Source organism: Triplophysa dalaica, chromosome 18 (genome assembly GCF_015846415.1).
Source record: "Triplophysa dalaica isolate WHDGS20190420 chromosome 18, ASM1584641v1, whole genome shotgun sequence".
Taxonomy (NCBI): domain Eukaryota; kingdom Metazoa; phylum Chordata; class Actinopteri; order Cypriniformes; family Nemacheilidae; genus Triplophysa; species Triplophysa dalaica.
The window spans coordinates 20,566,265-20,585,483 of record NC_079559.1 but is presented as its reverse complement, the minus strand read 5'-3'; the positions used below and the strand labels follow the sequence as shown (position 1 = coordinate 20,585,483).

Here is a 19,219-nt window from a genome sequence, read left to right as displayed (position 1 = left end):
TCGCGTCCTTTATCCAGCTCTATCCTCTTAGCACTTGTCAGGTCACCGCTTCCCATTCTCAGCTCTGCCATCAGGTCTGGGCATGAACTGCATCCTGCCGTAACCTTGGAACAAAATCTCCTGTCTCCTGTCATTTCAAACCTGTAAGATTTCTTTTAACACAAAAGAAGATATTTAGAAAAATGTTGTTAACTGATAACCATTTGTCGCCATTGAATTTTGGTTACCAACATTTTCCAAAATATCTTCTTTTGCAAAAGAAAGAAAAATATTTAAAATGACAACAGGGATGAGTAAATGATGACAGAATTTTCATTTTGAAGGTGAACTGTTAATGAACTTAAATGTTTTTTTACAATGAGTTTTTATATGAATTACTTCATTTTGGACTCTGAAAACATAAAGAACTGATTTGTAAGAGTCACGGTTATTATAGTTAACTTAAACTATTAAAGCATTTAAGTGTATTGAAAAATAAATAACAAACACAATTGACCAAAAAATTTAACAAAAAAAAATATATTATATAAAGAATATGGGAAATGTTTCCTCAGGAAAAAACTAAAACAAGTTGAATTTGAGGCACTACAAGGAATAACTGAAAACAAAATGTTAGTTAAACTAAAACTAAACAATAAATTAATCTTATACAGCACCATGAAAAATAATCAAATCATATTAAAAAGACAAAAGCACAAAAGAAAATAGCTAAATATCAAGCAAAATTTTTGCAACTTATTCAAAATATAAAAAACAAAACACTAATTGGAAAATGCAGTATTACTGTGTAATTTTACGAAAAAGTCAAGCTCTTCTGATCACATACTACATCAACATTCTTGATATTCACTTTCGTCCAATCAGATCTGTAGATCTGAAGTAATTGTGGTTTAATTAATAATGTTGTTAAAATGGTCAATTTCTTTTCACCTATCTGCGGTCCCTGCATGTGTAAATGAAAATATATTTTTAGCCAGAATAAGAAATCTTTTGTTTTTGTGTGTCTGTGTGTCAGGGGTCAGCTGCACCAGCAGTGTTGTGAGGAGTGGACTCTGGTCAGTGAGGAGACTAAAGCCAAGATGGCACGCATGGCAGCGGCTGCCGCATGGGGACTGGGTGAGGCCAAAATAAAAATGCTAAAGTTCTTATAATACAGGGAAAGAAACGTGTTAGGGACGTAGATGAAGTCGGTCAAAGTTGAGGAATTCACAAAGTAAGTTTATCTGGTGGTTTTTATTCCAACCGACTGAATTTTGGTTTAGTGTTTGTTTTGGCAGTCCGCTACACTGCTGAAATTTCAGCCTTTGTGTAACTAATGTTTATTTAAACATAATCAGATGATCACATTAAAGTGCTTGTTCTATAGGTTCTTCTGGATACTTCTGATTTTAAAGGGATTATGAAAATATGCTGAATGACACTTCTGTTATCAATAAGAATAATAGACGTTTTTTGTTCTTCATGTCCCACCTTCTTAAAAGCTCTTGACCTGTCACTCCAAATGTTTATGTTTCTTTTAAAGAACACTATTCTATCCATATGTTTTACCTTAAAGGGATAATTCAACCAAGAAGAAACACGTTGTTGTTTAAACCCTTGAAAGAACCAAAACAGAAAATCTTCAGTTTTTTTGCGTTTGCAAGGCATTGTGCAGAATCTTTACTCAAAACCACTAAAATAATAACATTAAGAAATATCATAATCATGAACAAATGTCATGTTATTGTGTTTCTGTGTGTGTTTGTCAGGACACTGGGACAGTATGGAGGAATACACCTGCATGATCCCACGTGACACTCACGACGGAGCGTTCTACAGAGCTGTGCTGGCTCTACACCAGGACCTCTTCTCATTGGCTCAACAGGTATGACACAACGAATAGGCATTATTAAATGAGCTGGATAATCTAGTTATTCAACATCTAAAAATGTACAAAACATGGAATGAGACTGTCAAGCCTGAACAGAGATGTATGAGGAAAAAACGCTTCAGTCAGAGATGATGAACACAACGGTTGACGTGCTGCATTGTCTCACAGGTGTTACGTAATATGGCTTCTAGGCTAACCCGCTGTTTGCACGCACAATTACTTGGAAAAATGTTGATGTTCTTTCCCTGTGTGTGTGTGTGTGTGTGTGTGTGAGAGTACACGTGGAGAGAACACTGGTCGCACTCCTCATGATACTCGATACAGGTCTGTCATTTACCGTAACATCCCACATGAGCCGGATCTATTTGTATCGACTTAAATTTAACACGTCCCGCCATCCCTTCAGTCCTGCGCTGGAAAGAAAAGAATGGGTTTTCACAGAATGGGATCCAGATGGAATCATTCTGAAGTGTTTGTTAAAAACGTGTCTTCTGATGAAACTTGCTCACATTCACTCACGATTCACCGTCTGCTTAGCGTTGTGTGCTGAGACGGTTATCATTGCTGTGTATTTGCAGATCGATTACTGTTTGTGTTACTGGTTTTACTACACACAAACGTAGATATTGTAGTAAGATCGTAGTAGCAAATATTTCCATTGTCTTTGTTGTTTTAATGAGATCTGGTTTGGATTGACAGATAAGTTTAGCCAAGCCGTTGTTATGAAAAAAGCAGCAGGTTTACAGGCCCTGCGTGGAGACGTTTTTTCTGGCTTTATGACCGCCCTGTCTTCCGTATCCTGACACCAGATGGAGTCCAACAGACCCTGCCAGTTTTGATGTTTGCTAGATATTTTTGCGTAAAAACATACAAAACGTTTCTGAGCAAAAGCGAATGTGGAAAAGTTTGATATTTGTTATGTGAGGGTCATCTGTCTGGTGTTTTTATAGCAGGTAACATGTCAGTAGGAGTTATCATTAACCTGTCTCCAGAAGCTCACACAATACAGCCCTTCTTCTGACACACTGCTGCCATCCATACAGCAAGTAATAGTTACCCTCGCTCGTAAATTTGGGAACTTCCCAGTTTGACTGTGCTAACACACTGTTATTGTCTACCGTTAAATCTGTTTAGCATTACGTAAATTGAATGGATTCTTTTGTGGTTATGTAATGTTTGTCTGTGTTTGTTCATAAGACACCCACTGTGTGTGTCGTATATAAGCAAAGTGTTAATTTAGCCCTCACGGTAGCAGAAGGTGTTAAAACTGGCTGGCTTCTTGTGGCGTGTGTGTGCGGGGGGGTGAACAATGAACAGCTTAGTTAAGCGTCAGTTATAGTCGTGCGTAGGACCTACACCGTAACCTACTTACTCAGAGCCGCGTACCCTACGGCATACCCTGACACGCACCTCTCCTAAAGTGTAACAACACGTCAACTCAATGCAGACCCTACGAAAGAGCTGGGATTGGTCTGTTTGTACCCCTCCCTCAGGTCATAGTCGAGTCATGTTTACTCAAACGCATTTCAAAATGAGTTATCTAAGTAAAAAAATTGTGCTTCTGTATTTTACATCTCAAATCTGCAACATAAGTGACTGTTTACTTTCCGCTATCACTGCTAATGCTTCTCAAGCGAGCTGCTTCTTCTTCAGCTCTTGTCTTGGTTGCACAAGCAACCTGCATGGTCACTGACACCTAGTGGTCATTGCCTGTCGATGCGGACAACGACACAGAAGTGTAAATGAAAACCGACACGTAACCTTCGGCATAGAGGCTCCGGCGTAGGTCCTATGCACGACTATAACTTACACTTTAGTGTGTTGGCTAGGGCAAGCTTCAGTCTTTTCTATTGCTGAGGTTCAGTGTTATGCATTTGAACAAACTTATTTCAAAATCTATTTCATTACTTATTGCTAATGACTTTCTATATCCTACATCAACCTTGATGAGTTAAGTGATTCAAGGATGGACTTGACACAGCTTATTAAATTCATTCTAATAAATCATATGAAACTACATAAAGTACTCTTATTAACTGACCAAAGTATAAAAAATGTGAGATTTACACATTAAATTAAAAGTTAGACTTTGAATTTTGATGTCAACTCCACTATTGCACACACATATTACACAAAGTATTAATTAAATGTAATTAAATTACTTAAAAAATAAGAGTAATCCCTTTATTTACTTTTTCAAGGGAAAAGTAATTAAATTACAGTAACTAATTACTTAGTAACTAGTTACACCCAACACTGCACCTAGAAAAGAATACTGAAAGGGTGAGCCACCCAACAGCGCCCTAGCAACCATCCAGACAGCCTTGCAACTTCATAGAAACCTGCTAAGAGCAGTCAGAACATGGCTGTATGGTCCCAGCGAAGAAACTTTTCCTAATGTGTGTGTTTGTGTTTATGTTCAGTGCATCGATAAGGCCAGAGATCTGCTGGACGCTGAACTCACCGCCATGGCTGGAGAGAGTTACAGCAGAGCGTACGGGGTAAGAACACACTGAAGTGGTATTTCACTCAACATTATTTATATAGCGCTTTTTACAATTTTCATTTCACCTGTGATCAGTTCACAAACATAGATGATAGAGATGTAATAGACTTAAACACATCCTCTGACGTCGCGGAATATGGAACATGATGTCGGTTTTATTTTTTAATAACGCACTGCACGTCAGTTTAACACAATGTGATTCATATGCACATGTGAATAAAACTTTGTCTATAGATTTCGAGTCACATGCTCTTTGTGTTTTCTTTTTATCTGTCAGGCCATGGTGTCGAGTCAGATGCTGTCTGAGCTAGAGGAAGTGATCCAGTATAAACTGGTTCCCGAGCGCCGGGACATCATCAGGGAAACATGGTGGGAGAGGTTACAGGTAAACAGCCATCGCCAAAACAAATATAAATCCATTGAACAAAATTTGATGGTGATAAAACTCTCGTGAAAGAGACATTCGATATTCGAGCTCACATATTAAAATATTGTGTAATGTTGTCTTAGTCCAGCTGAAGTTTTCAAGTGTGTGTGAATGTACTTGTGGTGAACATCTCCTAACAGAGATCAGAGATCATAATAGTACTTCAATTTGATGATTCAAAACTCATCATTATTCAGACTGTGAGGCGCAGAATAGCTTTGAAAAGTAAAACCGCTTAAAAAACGGGTAAAGAACCATATCTGAGTGTTTAATGTCCCTTTATATGCTACGCACGTGAACACAATGAAAAGCAGAATGTGCTTATAAATACACTTTATATGTGGAACAAAAACATACTTTTGCTTTATTTCTGACTTTACAGTTGTGTTCAAAATTATTCATCCCCCAATGCTGTAAATGGTTTTAGGGAATTTAGTGTACATTTGTAATTGTATTCAGAATGAAATCCTACAATGACTTCTTAAAGAACCATATGCAACTAAAATTATATAAATTAGTTTTGTAATACAGTAGTAAATGTTTCTTTTGTGAATTCTTCATTGACATAATTATTCAACCCCTTAAAGACTACCACTCTGAAGAACAGAGGTTCAATGAAGTGTTTTCAATCAGGTATTGAAAACACCTGTGGATATCAGGGAGCAGCAATAAAGCCTAATAAGCACCAATTAGGCAGCTTTAAAATGACTGTGATACTCAGCTCCTTCTAGACATTTACTGGTGTGGTTACAAACATGGTGAGGTCAAGAGAATGGTCCAGGAAGACAAGAGAACAGGTGATTACTCTTCACAGGAAGGGCAATGGCTATAAGAAGATTGCAAAGATGTTAAACATACCAAGAGACACCATAGGAAGCATCATTCGCAAATTCAAGGCAAAGGGCACTGTTGAAACGCTACCTGGTCGTGGCAGAAAGAAGATGCTGACTTCGACTGCTGTGCGCTACCTGAAGCGTAGAGTGGAGAAAAGTCCCTGTGTGACTGCTGAGGAACTGAGAAAAGATTTGTCAGATGTGGGTACTGAAGTTTCTGCTCAGACAATACGGCGCACCCTGCTTAATGAAGGCCTCCATGCCAGAACTCCCAGGCGCACCCCCTTGCTGTCCCCAAAGAATAAGAAGAGTCGACTGCAGTATGCCAAAAGTCATGTGGACAAACCACAGAAGTTTTGGGATAGTGTTCTGTGGACTGATGAAACAAAATTAGAACTGTGGGCCCATGGATCAACGCTATGTTTGGAGGAGGAAGAACAAGGCCTATGAAGAAAAGAACACCTTGCCTACCGTGAAGCATGGCGGGGGGTCAATCATGCTTTGGGGCTGTTTTGCTTCTGCAGGTACTGGGAAGCTTCAGCGTGTGCAAGGTACCATGAATTCTCTTCAGTACCAGGAGATATTGGATGACAATGTGATGCAGTCCGTCACAAACCTGAGGCTTGGAAGACGTTGGACCTTTCAACAGGACAATGATCCCAAGCATACCTCCAAGTCCACTAGAGCATGGTTGCAGATTAAAGGCTGGAACATTTTGAAGTGGCCATCGCAGTCACCAGACTTAAATCCGATTGAGAACCTCTGGTGGGACTTAAAGAAAGCAGTTGCAGTGTGCAAGCCTAAGAATGTGACTGAACTGGAGGCTTTTGCCCATGATGAATGGGCGAAGATGCCCGTAGGTCGCTGCAAGACACTTGTGTCAAGCTATGCTTCACGTTTAAAAGCTGTTATAACTGTAAAAGGATGTTGTACTAAGTACTAAGATTGAATGTCACTTGGGGGTTGAATAAAACTGATAATGATGTGAGCTCAGAAAAGACATTTGTGGTTATTTCATTATAAATGTTATGTTATATTTGTCTGACCTACACGTGCCTCTTTGATTTAATTGTAAGCAGGATGACTGAATGATCATAATCAATGTCAAACCGACCAAAACAATCAATTTCAGTGGGGGTTGAATAATTTTGAACACAACTGTATGGCCCAATGATTTATAAGTGGTTTTACGCATTATTTTAATTCACAAATATGCATAATATTACTTTATGTGACATACAGCAGAACTCATTTGGCCTAGTGTGTGATTTTTTTGTCTATTATTGAAACACTTTACCCTTCTCTCAATCTGATTGGCTCTTTTCATCCTAGAGTATTGACACATCTTACTCTGTTGAAATGTGAAATATGGAACAAATAACAAAACATAAGTGTTAGAAAACAAGGATGACGGCAGCTGACAGTTCAATATCTGCTTCCAGTTTTCCATCTCACCTGCCTGTGAAACATTGCTTTCCGTAATAACTCAGACAGACGTCAGCACAGTGTTTTTACTGTTACGGAGAATACAATCGTAAGACTTGTTCAGTCAAACTAGGGTTTTAACCCAAATATCTTTAAATATGTGAAACCAGTGTGAGGAAATAATACAAGTGAAAAATGCTGGAGTTGTGTTCAGCGAGATGTCTGACCTTCCATCTGCTGGGTGTCCTCACTGGTGTCTTCCTGCAACAACATCTTGTCCTGTCCTGACTGACGTCATGTGTGAAAACACTTTCTGCTTGCCTTGACATCATCTCAGCGGGATGCTTTGATGCACCGCGTCGGCTCACGTGTCTTTAATGTTGCTTGGAAAAATCGAAGCGTTAATAGTGTGCACTCATGCTCCCAACCTGCAGACTTTTCCATTCATAAATGAAGGTGTGGGAGTGAGATGCAGAATGACTGAAGACCAGTGCTGATGTATTGTTGATGGAAAACATGTTAGCGAGAGGTTCATTAGTCTAGGACAACATGCACTCTTGCAGAAGTAAGAGAGGTGAACTGGTAACCTTACACGGACCCCTTCCGATTTAGGTTTGCAGTTCTTGGCCAGAACATGTTTACATGTTTGTTGTCAACACCCTTTTCTGTTCTGTGTTTTCAGGGCTGCCAGCGGATCGTGGAGGACTGGCAGAGGATCCTGATGGTGCGCTCTCTGGTCATCAGTCCACACGAAGACATGAGGACGTGGCTGAAGTATGCCAGCCTCTGCGGGAGGAGCGGACGACTGGTAAGATTCACTCCAGAGGAGAGTCGGGGATTTACTTTCAAATCGTTATGTAACACGAAATAATCCGCAACCTCCTGTGTAGCCACCCCACCAAGAGCAGAGAACCCGTAAGGAACATCTTTGTAGTGGAAGGTGTAAATCACTTCCAGAATGGGACACAGTGTTTGGAAGGTGAAAGGACCGGTGTTTACATGTTTACTACGAACCACGTTTGGCGTGATTTGTTTCTGCAAAATTCACTTTGCCTTGTGTTTTACGCCTCAAGTTGAGGAAGTCTGTAAAACCCGGAGAGACTGTTAGCATTCCCAATTATCCCAAACATCTTTGCTCGTAGGTGCTCAGTTTTGAAAAAGTATGTCATGTAACATCCTTTCGTGTGATTGGTTGATTTCATCTCAAGGCCCAGTCCTGAGCTGTTAGGTCAAAGCCCCATAAATCCCAAGGAACAAACCAGACACTGCTGAAGCAGATACTACATGTTTTGTTGGAGGCTTTTTGACCCCATAACTTCCAGCATTTAGGTAGTCAAACGCTGACCTCTTGCTTTAAATACATGAGCTAGTAAAGTAACGTCATGACCTTTGACCTACAGTGCTGATCCCAGGAAGCCACAGAAAGAAAGCGGTGCATTATGGGATGAAAGACGTGTAAGGAAAGCAGTGTTCCTGTGGGCTTCCTATGGGCTTTGACCTCACAACTCAGGACTGGGACTGTCTTGCCTCGAGAGGCTTATATAACTGGCAATTGAAATGTTTATTTACAAAGTGCTAGATTTCTAACAGACGGCTCTTTTTGACCCGGAGAGCTTCAGGTCTCAGGGACGAGGGTTAGGAGTCAGTGTGTTGACCCAATCTCCAAGCAGCTTGCGACCTGGGGATTCTCACGAAATCTTGCTTTCCAATATGTTAGACATAATTTTTTTAAACATTAATTTCAAAACTGCCAATTTAACGTTTTTGAACAATTAGACATAATTAGACATTAATGAAGTATATTTGAATACAAAACTATAAATGTGGAAAATTTCAATGTGGAAATCTACCAGTTTCAGTAATGATAATCAACATTGTCATGTGCGCAATACGACAAGAGAATATTCAACTTTTTACTAAGAAATCTGCAAACCTGGTAGATTTGGGAGGTGCTGCAGAAATCTGTTTCTTCAAATAAAATCAAGCTTAATGTAAACATCTGTGTGTATGAAAAAATCCTTTAAAAATGTTGTGGAGGATGAGAACATCAGTTCATTCACTTCATTTTTATGATACATGAATATGTTGTTGTCTTTTTTTTGTCTTTTGAGTAGTCTAATTGAACATTCACTTAATTTTTCCAGAATATTTTGATTTAATCTATTTAAATGACAAAATATCACACACATGCGGCAATGATCCATTAACAGAAAACTGAACAAAAATTAATTCCTATTTTGAAATGATTCTTTGTGCAAAGTTGAGAACGCAATGATTATCATATGATCACATTTATAACCATTACTGCCATAATGTTTCCTATCTCAGATTGTTCTTTAAACATTGCACATGTGGTCTGAAATCTTACACAAAATGATGCTGCTATTTAATGTGTGTGTGGTCCTCAGGCTCTGGCTCATAAGACTCTCGTTCTTCTGCTGGGTGTGGATCCATCCAAACAGCTGGACCATCCTCTGCCCACCGCTCACCCACACGTCACCTACGCTTATATGAAGTACATGTGGAAGAGCACACGCAAGGTAAACCCACCCCGTAGCCCTCATTTGACATTTCCAGCTCAAATGATGAATGATGCATCACAATTCTCTCGGTTGTGACTCACAAATAATTAGAAAAATAGAAAAGCATCAAGAAGTTTAGATTTTAGTTTGTTTGAACTAAGGGATCTTATTTTTTTTTAAAACCGCAGTTATGTTATGTAAGCAAATGTGTTATTCTGAAAGATAATATGTGTTTCCGAGGTTAAGGCAGAATCATGGGATTTACATCCTCTGTTTAGTGTGTCAGAAGAGACTCAATTGAAAAGAACAGTATCGAGTTTTGGGAGAACTTGCGCTCTGCCAGCATCGATCCACGTGCCGACCCAAACAAACCCAAGAGTAGACAGACTCCCTCAACAAATACACTTGAAACATTGCTTTTTTTCAAACGAAGATGGAAAGATCCCTCTGCTTTACATCTAGCTTTCCCTTTTCCCATCACTGGCACTCTTTGTTTCTCTCCACATGTGCTGTGTACCGCTGTCACCTGTTGCTTAAGGCTAGCTGACACGTGCTCATTTTTTTTCAAGTAGAAATGTGTTATATCCAGCGTTTTGCTGCGCCCCATGATGCTTTGTGTGAATTGTGATTGACATTTCACACACATTACACCAAAGCTCATGCTGACAACATCTTGCTGATATGAAGAACGTGCAAGAAATACCTGCAGCGCTCCAACAAGCCAATCAGAACATAGTAGTCAACAAGATGAAATGTACAGTGTACTAATGGAAATATATTTTGTCAACATGAGGTTAAAACACATGTTTTTATTAGGGATGCGGTATCGGCCCGACATCAAGCTCATGTACTCGTAATGACACACCGATACCAGAGACTGATACCTCACGTGACATACATACGTTAGAGCCCTATGATTTACGCAATGCGGAAAATGTGGAGGGAACCGAGGTAGAAAAACAGAATTTGCTGTACAACACGGAATGGCATTGTATCTGGCAAATGTTTTATTTCTTAACAAAAAATTAGCGCTGAACCGCTAACGCAAAATTTATTCTGCTTGTTTTGCATGATTGTGTGTGAAAGAGTGGTGAGGTTGTGTGTACTGAACACAATGTGCTTGTGGAGCTTTCAGCACCAGCATTTCACTGCACAACAACACAAACACATTAACAAACACCGTGCCGTTCTGTCAAAATAAAAGTCCGCTGAACTTAAACAAACGCTCTTTGAGCTGTCCCGTCAAAATAAAAGTCTGGTTGACTAAACAAGTTATAATACACTCACATTTTACCAACCCCCATGATTTTTTTATAATTTGACCACAGAGAACATAGTTTACCTTGGTAAACTGAAGTAAATGTGCTAGTAAAATTGTGCTACTTATAAAAAAATTGAACTTAATACATTTTTTTCCTTAAATTTAAGTAGACCTTAAAACAAAAGAAGAATGTAGCAGGAAGATACTGGTTTATTAACACCATTGTACATTATACAGACGGTTATAGGTATCGGCGATTACCAGAAAAACAATATTGGTACTCGTACTCTGTCTTTAAAAAATGTTATCGGTGCATATCATGGATTTTATTATCGATTAGTCTGACTACATGCAACACACTGTTTGCTTGAGATGTTAGAAACTTAGGATGTCACAGAACAGAATGAATATCAATCACCTTTAACAATATGTTGTGTGAATTTAAGTCAAATAAAAATGTAGAAGAAAAAGTGTTTGCCGTTTTTAAAGGGCAGTAACATCCCGTCAGCAGCTCATTACAGAAGTGTTATTCTGCGAGAGATTACGTAAGTGTCAAGCGCTGTAAATCCCAGAGCAAAACCCAAGATCCACAGCACAGCGACATTCCTGGCATCAGCTTCACTGGTTTATTCCTCAAACAGATGATAATACAATACATGGAATTATTGACACGTCTTGTGCTGTGGTCACTTTTGTAACGTGTGCTTTCCCATGTGACTTCTGTTCACAGTTACTTAGCCCTGCACACCTGCGCAGTTCTCAAATGTGAATGGTTGTTGACCGCAGATGACCCAACTCAAAATGCTCAGACTTGTCTAGTGGGGTTTTATTCTGTTACACTGTATATGTAAGCTTTGTTACTGTGATTGTATAAATCTTATTTAGGTCCATAAAAGTTCGGGCAATAATAGCAGTGGATTAAAAACAAAGCTTCACCATCTAATCAATTACTGAGATGAATCTCACCCTACATCCTACATTTTTAATGTTGTGTTTGTGTGTAATATACGTTTTTTTTCTTCATCTTTCCAGATTGATGCATTCCAGCACATGCAGCACTTTGTTCAGGGGATGCAACAGCAAGCGCAGCACGCCATCGCTGCTGAAGACCAACAACACAAACAAGAGCTGCACAAACTCATGGCACGGTCAGTATCGCACAAACACACACCAAAGTGTCATTTTATGGAGGATCTATTGACAGAAATTCAATATAATATACATAACATCCAGCACGTCCCAAATCGGCTACTTCCATACTATAGAGTAGGCGATAATGGGTTTGAGTCATGAATAGAATGTGTGAAACCTCAGTATGCACAAAACAGTAGGTGAGAAATACCCGGATGGTCTACTTCTTCCGCCGAGATTCGTGAGTGTGATCGGATCTATCCCATGATGCCACGGGAGCTGAGCAATGGTCAAATTTCAAAAGTAAATAGAATAAATATAGCGGAAAAAAACGGCCATTGCACATTGAGTCCGAAATTTTCGCACGTTAAAAAATAAATAGGACCTCACATTGGGACAATCACATTTACACACTGTCTCCGATTTTTTCATCCATCATATTAAAATTCGAACTGGGTTTTCTATTTTTGGCATTCATTGCAAGGATTTTGAGAGGCGTTTTGGCGATTCAGAGACACTGTACAAACCAGCGCTGAATACGAAAAAACCCAAACGAAAATTTCGGACTGTATGTGTGAAGACCTTCAGGCGGACAATTTCTTGTGACTAAATTATGTTTTTATCAACGCTCACATATAGTTTGTATTTGTTAATACGTCATGGGTCAAAGAGCATACGGGTCACGTGACCATAAAACATGGTGGACGCAGTATGTCCAAAATGGAGTCCCACGTACTGTTTTAACGACCAATAGGTAGATTCACAGTATGCCATTTCGAATGCAGCGCATGTATTCATAATGAAGCGTGATGTTTTTATAATCTTTGAATGAGCTATTTCTTTCTACATACATCGCAGGTCCCCTGTGGGGAATTCATTATGTTGTTTCCTAAACAGACAAGCTGCTGTACAGAGCGTGTTTCGTGAACACATTATCTTCTTCAGCGAAGAAGTGTAAACTTGACAACATCTTAGTTCTGTGTCAGTTATTGATTGTCTATTGTTAAATAAATGAAACATCATTGTATTTGTACTTGACCTTTCTTTCATCTTTGATCATCATCACTTTCTCATCTGTCTGGGTTGATGCAAGGGGGATCTGATCATTCAGTCACGTCCAGTTACCTCGTGTTTATGCACGCTTATTCAAACCGCATGTTCTCCGGTTTCCAACGCATTTGTTTTCCAAAACCTTGTAAAACGTGTTTGCTCACTGATTCTGCCAGAGCCGTGTGCTCATCTAGGACACAATGTGTGTTGGTAGCACGTACGCCACACCTGAGCATGTCCCGTGGGCTGTTCAGCAGGTCTCTTGTTCCGATGAAGTCACTTGAGACATTTTCCTCTCCTCTGTGACCCCTCAGAGAGCGTCAGCCCCACTAAATCACGTCTTCATTTGCTCCACAAGGCATTGTGTTTGGCTTGGAGGTCATTCTCTACTGGTCTTTTTCCAAGCCCCTCACTGGAACCAAGCGGGATATGTTGAACTGATCCACGAGATCAATTGAGATTAAAGACATCTCTGAGATTGGAGGAGACACTGAACATGTCTTTCCAATAAGAGCAACAAGCTTTGAGTTTTCGCGTAGCTCGCTCAACGATACTCACTCGGATCGGACATGGCTTGAGGTGTTTTCCAGCATTTAAGGAAGAGTAATTGGTGTTGGCCCCTCCCTCTCCCCAGGTGCACCCATATACTTTACATTGAAGGAAGGGTGACAGTAATGAGTGTTGGGGAGGACGCACATCTGTTTTCCTCTGGGGAATTCACCGCTGTCCTCTCTTAGCGCTTTCCAGCAGAGGGTCGTTCATGAGAAATCATGATAAGACCTGCCAGTCCGTGTCTGAAGTCGTATGTTATTCTGTGTTGTTCTGTAGTTTCCACGGAAACGTATGTAACGGGTCTGTGTACAGCAGGGGGGTTGTTGTGTCCAGCTGCTTCTCGGTCCTCCGAGACGAGCTATTCCTCAAACGTCTGGCCCAAAGCGACTGTGAAATATCAGAGGAAGATTGAACACAAGAACGGTTGTCAAAGCACTGATGCATATTGCTCCGAACCTGGAGGAGTTTATACTTCACCGCTTCTCTAATGAACTCTAACCGTGACAAATTACAGCAATGAATCCTGTTTTTTTAGCCTTTCTGAGCACTTTCAGCTATCTGAAATACCCATTACTTTACCGTACCTCATGGTTTTCAGCCTGGATATGGAAATGCAAGATAAACTGAGACCTTTGGAGCTCATCGCAGTGAAAAACGACACATGGTCTGAGCAAACAGCCAGTTTGTTTTCTGGCGTTCGGGACCTCTGGTCTGTCCAGTATGATCAGGTCAAAGAACGGCCAGGGTTTGAATGATGGCTCACATATAGATGAATAAATGTGTCATGAGAAAGCCAGAGACTTGAGCGGAGTCACTGGCTGTGCTTGTTGTCTAGGTTGTTTAGGCGAGACTGACTGGTGTAAGACGGTATGATAAGAGGTGTTTGTCCTGTGTGCAGGTGTTTTCTGAAGCTGGGAGAATGGCAGCTCAGTCTTCAGGGTATCAACGAGAGTACCATCCCCAAAGTGCTCCAGTATTACAGCCACTCAACAGAGCATGACCGCAACTGGTACAAGGTACATCACGACACTTCAAACGACAAATCTACAGCAGGATCAAGTCTTAAACCATCAAACAAGCTTTTCTATTGCTTATTTCTGTCATTTACAACATATGTGCCATCATACACCCTGACTAAAAGGATTTTATAGTTTGCTTACTTATTCACAATTATGCACTCCCATTACTTAAAATGCCAATTTAAAATAGTACTTATTACTTGAGATGCACAGATTTATCGGCAAATCATCAGTATGGATCAATAAAAGCTGTTTTTTGGCAAACAAAAGTTGACAGGAAAATGCAACGAATTTGTGCTCTTTAGAAAATGATAAAAAAAATCACCAGTTTGATATTAACTCATTCCCCGCCAGCCTACGCCAGCGTTTTTTAACATTTTCACCAAAGTTTAATGGCTCACAGTAAATGTTCTGTACAGAATATATGGACAAACAATATGTCAAATGAAAGAACGGAGTCTCAGCTTTTAAACAAAAGAAACCGTATTCTTCTATCTTCCTTTCTTCGTTTTTTTCACTCTTTAGATGTGGGTAGGTTTCTTCAAAAAAGCATCACTTTGATTAAACATCTGATATAATTAACATTTTTTGTCAAAGATTCCGCCCAGATTACACTCAGAACAATCATTACAAACTGATAAGAAACATGCGTTCTAAGTTCTTGGATTCTGTACTTTTTCCCAAAGGTGTGTAACAGCCCCACCTGCTGTACAACAGTAGAAACACTGATTGCCGTTTTTTTTAAATGACGAGATATCTCGTCAATGTCAGTGAAAGAGTGAAAGAGTTAATAGTCATTATATGAAAGTTATAATATTGTTTTTGTTTCAGTTAATGTGAGTAAATATGACCACTGTAGCATTTTTTTAATGCTTCCATAAAAACAATCTTTATTTGTGATTTGAATTATTTTTAGGGCTTTCAAATGATTAAACGTGATTAATTCCATCCAGAATAAAAGTTTGTGTTTACATAATATATCTATGTGTACTGGGCATATTCATTTTGTATTAATAAACACAAAAACATACACATACATGCATATATATTTAGAAAATGTTTAGATAATTTGAATTATTGGTAAATTTAAATAAATACAAGCATTAATTCATTTTTATATTTGATCTTTTTCTTAAATATGTATGTTTATATGAATAGAAAATGAATATGCACATTGCACATAGATATATTATGTAAACACAAACCTTTGTTCTGGATGCGATTAATCGTGATTAATCATATGACAGCCCTAATTATTTTGCATTATGATTATTTGACTGTGGGGCGTTGTATAGTCTTGAATGTCAAGACTGTTATTCAGTATCGTTTTGCGGGAATCGTTCTGTTCTCTGGGGTCTGATGCATTCAACCGGAGGGCTTATTGACAAATGTTTGTGTTAGTCACGATCACACGTTGATCCATCAGAGCTCTGGCTGTCTTTGGTGTCACCACGTAAATGTTTTCTTGCAGGTGACTGCGCTGGTTTTGTCTAATAACTGAATGTAATGGACATTTCTCTGCAGGCGTGGCACGCTTGGGCAGTCATGAACTTTGAGGCTGTGCTTCACTACAAGCACCAGAATCAGGCCCGCGATGAGAAGAAGAAGCTACGGCACGCCAGCGGCGCCAGCGCTAACAGCGAGGCCAGTAACAGCGACAGCGAGGCAGACAGCACAGAGCACAGTCCCGTACCTTCACCCGGACAGAAGAAAGTCAATGAGGTACATAACAAACCAAAGCCAGACGTCCCTAGCCTTATTAGAATCTTGTGTGTGGGGCTTTCACCAGGGTTTGCCATTACCCAATTTCCAAACAACCTCAAAACAATTATCTCAAACAAGTAAACAAGCCCAAAACAAGTAAACAAGTCTAAAATGGACCGACGGTTAACCGGCACTGGCATATTTTATCCGTGAGTGTGTTTATCACAGCCGTATGAATAGAACTGCAGTCCGTTCTGCAGGCCTTCGGCGATTTGGGTACATATTCATCACCAACATTTTCAAGTTTAACTTTAACACACAAAGTGCAGGCGAAGGAAATGACTCTCTTGTATTTACAGTGTTTTGACGTGAAATTGATAATATTTATGTTGACACGGCCGTGTAATGTTTGGCCTTCACTTCAGTGGTTTTCTGTTTCACAGGATTTGTCCAAGACTCTCCTTCTCTACACGGTTCCTGCCGTACAGGGATTTTTCCGATCCATCTCCCTCTCCCGTGGAAATAACTTGCAAGACACACTGAGGTAAGTGGGTGCTCAATAGTCTAGACAACAATAACATTGACATGTGTATGTTTGTGAGTCTTTATAGAGACTCACGCTGCCCCCTTGTGTTTCTACATTTAGTGTTTATACTGTGGTTTACTTTCAGAGCTTGTGTGGGCCAAATAAAATAGATTTGCCGTTTTCTTGAAATGCATCGTTTTCTTGTTTTATGCTTGTATTTGTGTATTTAACAATGAAGAATCACTTTGGTCTTTCCCTTCAGAGTCCTGACTTTATGGTTTGACTACGGCCACTGGCCTGAGGTGAATGAAGGTCTAGTTGAGGGCATTAAAACTATCCAGATAGACACCTGGTTACAGGTGAGAGCATTTCTGTCAAATTCTCATATAAGCACACATAACATACGCTCTGTTCTGAAACCTATCAAGCTTGCAGCACACCTGTGATTGTCTTAAAATCATGTCTGTGTTAATTTCACAGGGTTTTGGTATAGACTAAATTAAATGTGTTGGAGGATCAATAATGTTTGTCTTGTAAATCAGGTAATTCCTCAACTGATAGCTCGGATCGATACCCCACGGGCACTTGTGGGACGTCTTATTCACCAGCTGCTCACAGACATCGGCCGATACCATCCCCAGGTAACATGAGTGTTACACAATGTCACGTCAAACTCAGCATGTGATTGTATCAAGATTCCTTTTCATGTTCCAATGTTGAGTCGAGGTGGGAAAAAATGAAAAAGTAAGAAAACCGACCAGCTACACTCACGACCTGAGACAATGAAATGCGGCGGAAACTGACTCTGATATTAAATGTCACGTCAATGTTATGATTAGATATTTGATTTATTTGACAATTTACAAAAACAACAAGTCAATTGTTTATTAACGTGTTCACTCTTCTTTTGATAACCACAAAAGTAGCCAAAAGTGATTACTAAATTATTCTTATAGTCATATTATTTTTATTATAGCTGTCTAATAATCAATGGCGGTTAATCGCATCCAGAATAAGTTTGTGTTTATATAATATGTTAATGTATTGTGCATATCAATTTTGCATTTATAAAAACATGCACATGCAGTACATGCATATATTTGAGAAAAATAAAATATTCAAATGATCAAATTAGTAATGAATAAACATTTAAATATATGCTTGATATGATTGGTAAAAATAAATAAATACATGTAAATATTTCCTAGATATGTGTACATGTATGTTTATGTGTTTATAAATACAAACTGAATATGCACAGTACACACACAAACTTTTAATCGTTTGACAGCCTTATTTATTACATAATAAACTCTTTCGCCGCCATTGACGAGTTATCTCGTCAATTAAATAAAAACGCTTCTCCGTCAAAGACGAGTTTTTACGGCAATCAGTGTTTGCACTGCTGTACAGCAGGTTGCGCTATTACACACCTTTGGGAAAGTACAGAATCCCAGAACCTGGAACGTATGTGTTTTAGCGGTTTTTAATGATTGTTCTGAGTGGAATCTGGGCGGAATCTTTGATAAAAAACATTAATTATCTCAGCTGTTTAATCAAAGTGATGTATTTTTTAAGAAACCTACTCACATCTACGGAGTGATAAAAAACGAACAAATGAAGATAGAAGAATACGGTTTCTTTTGTTTAAAAGCTGAGACTCTGTTCTTTCTTTTAACATATTGTTTGTCCATATGTTCTTTACAGAAAATGTACTGTGAGCCATTAAAGTTGGGTGAAAATGTTAAAAAACGGTGGCGTAGATTGACGGCTTTTTTAAAAGGCTAGCGGCAAATAAGTTAAATATATATGTGAAAATATAAATAAATTATTAATAATAGTTGTAGTACTGTTAATATATATTGATTATTTATTGGATTTATTTTGCTGAAAAGGAAAACTACATCATATGAGATAATATGGGTTTTATTTCAAATATAAAAAAAATGCATGTAAAAAATAAAGCAGAAATTGACTTATTTGGAAATATGTCAAAATAAGCTTTGCTCATGCATTTCCAAGAGTAAGACTTAAATCACAAAAAGCACAACTATTCAACATGCAAACAAAATAAAATATTTAAATAAAGAGTAAAGATGTAAATTAAATGAATTGGGATGCATGAACTGCCTGGTGCCTCATTGCTTGTTGTGTTTTTTACCATAATACTTAAAAATATCTACAACATTGGTTTTGACCAGCAGTGTATTAAATCAGGTCACTGGTCAGTTTGCTGTGGTTCTCATGGGCTCTGTGTCATCTCTCACAGGCTTTGATTTATCCTCTAACCGTGGCCTCCAAATCCACAACCACCGCACGCCACAACGCAGCCAACAAGATCCTGAAGAACATGTGTGAGCACTGCAACGCGCTGGTCCAGCAGGCCATTATGG

The 19,219-nt window shown here is 39.0% G+C and overlaps 1 protein-coding gene across 1 annotated transcript in view; it reads left to right on the top strand.

Moving 5' to 3' along the window:
- Positions 1-19,219, top strand: part of mtor (mechanistic target of rapamycin kinase) — an 85,556-nt gene that overhangs the window by 55,557 nt on the left and 10,780 nt on the right. The window contains exons 31-43 of the mRNA XM_056772590.1: positions 1,016-1,116; positions 1,749-1,864; positions 4,294-4,371; positions 4,654-4,761; positions 7,744-7,869; positions 9,470-9,601; positions 11,877-11,992; positions 14,476-14,593; positions 16,121-16,318; positions 16,744-16,844; positions 17,089-17,185; positions 17,369-17,467; positions 19,096-19,218. Of these exons, the coding sequence (XP_056628568.1) occupies positions 1,016-1,116; positions 1,749-1,864; positions 4,294-4,371; positions 4,654-4,761; positions 7,744-7,869; positions 9,470-9,601; positions 11,877-11,992; positions 14,476-14,593; positions 16,121-16,318; positions 16,744-16,844; positions 17,089-17,185; positions 17,369-17,467; positions 19,096-19,218 (1,513 nt within the window). The remainder of the gene's footprint in view (positions 1-1,015; positions 1,117-1,748; positions 1,865-4,293; positions 4,372-4,653; positions 4,762-7,743; positions 7,870-9,469; positions 9,602-11,876; positions 11,993-14,475; positions 14,594-16,120; positions 16,319-16,743; positions 16,845-17,088; positions 17,186-17,368; positions 17,468-19,095; position 19,219) is intronic.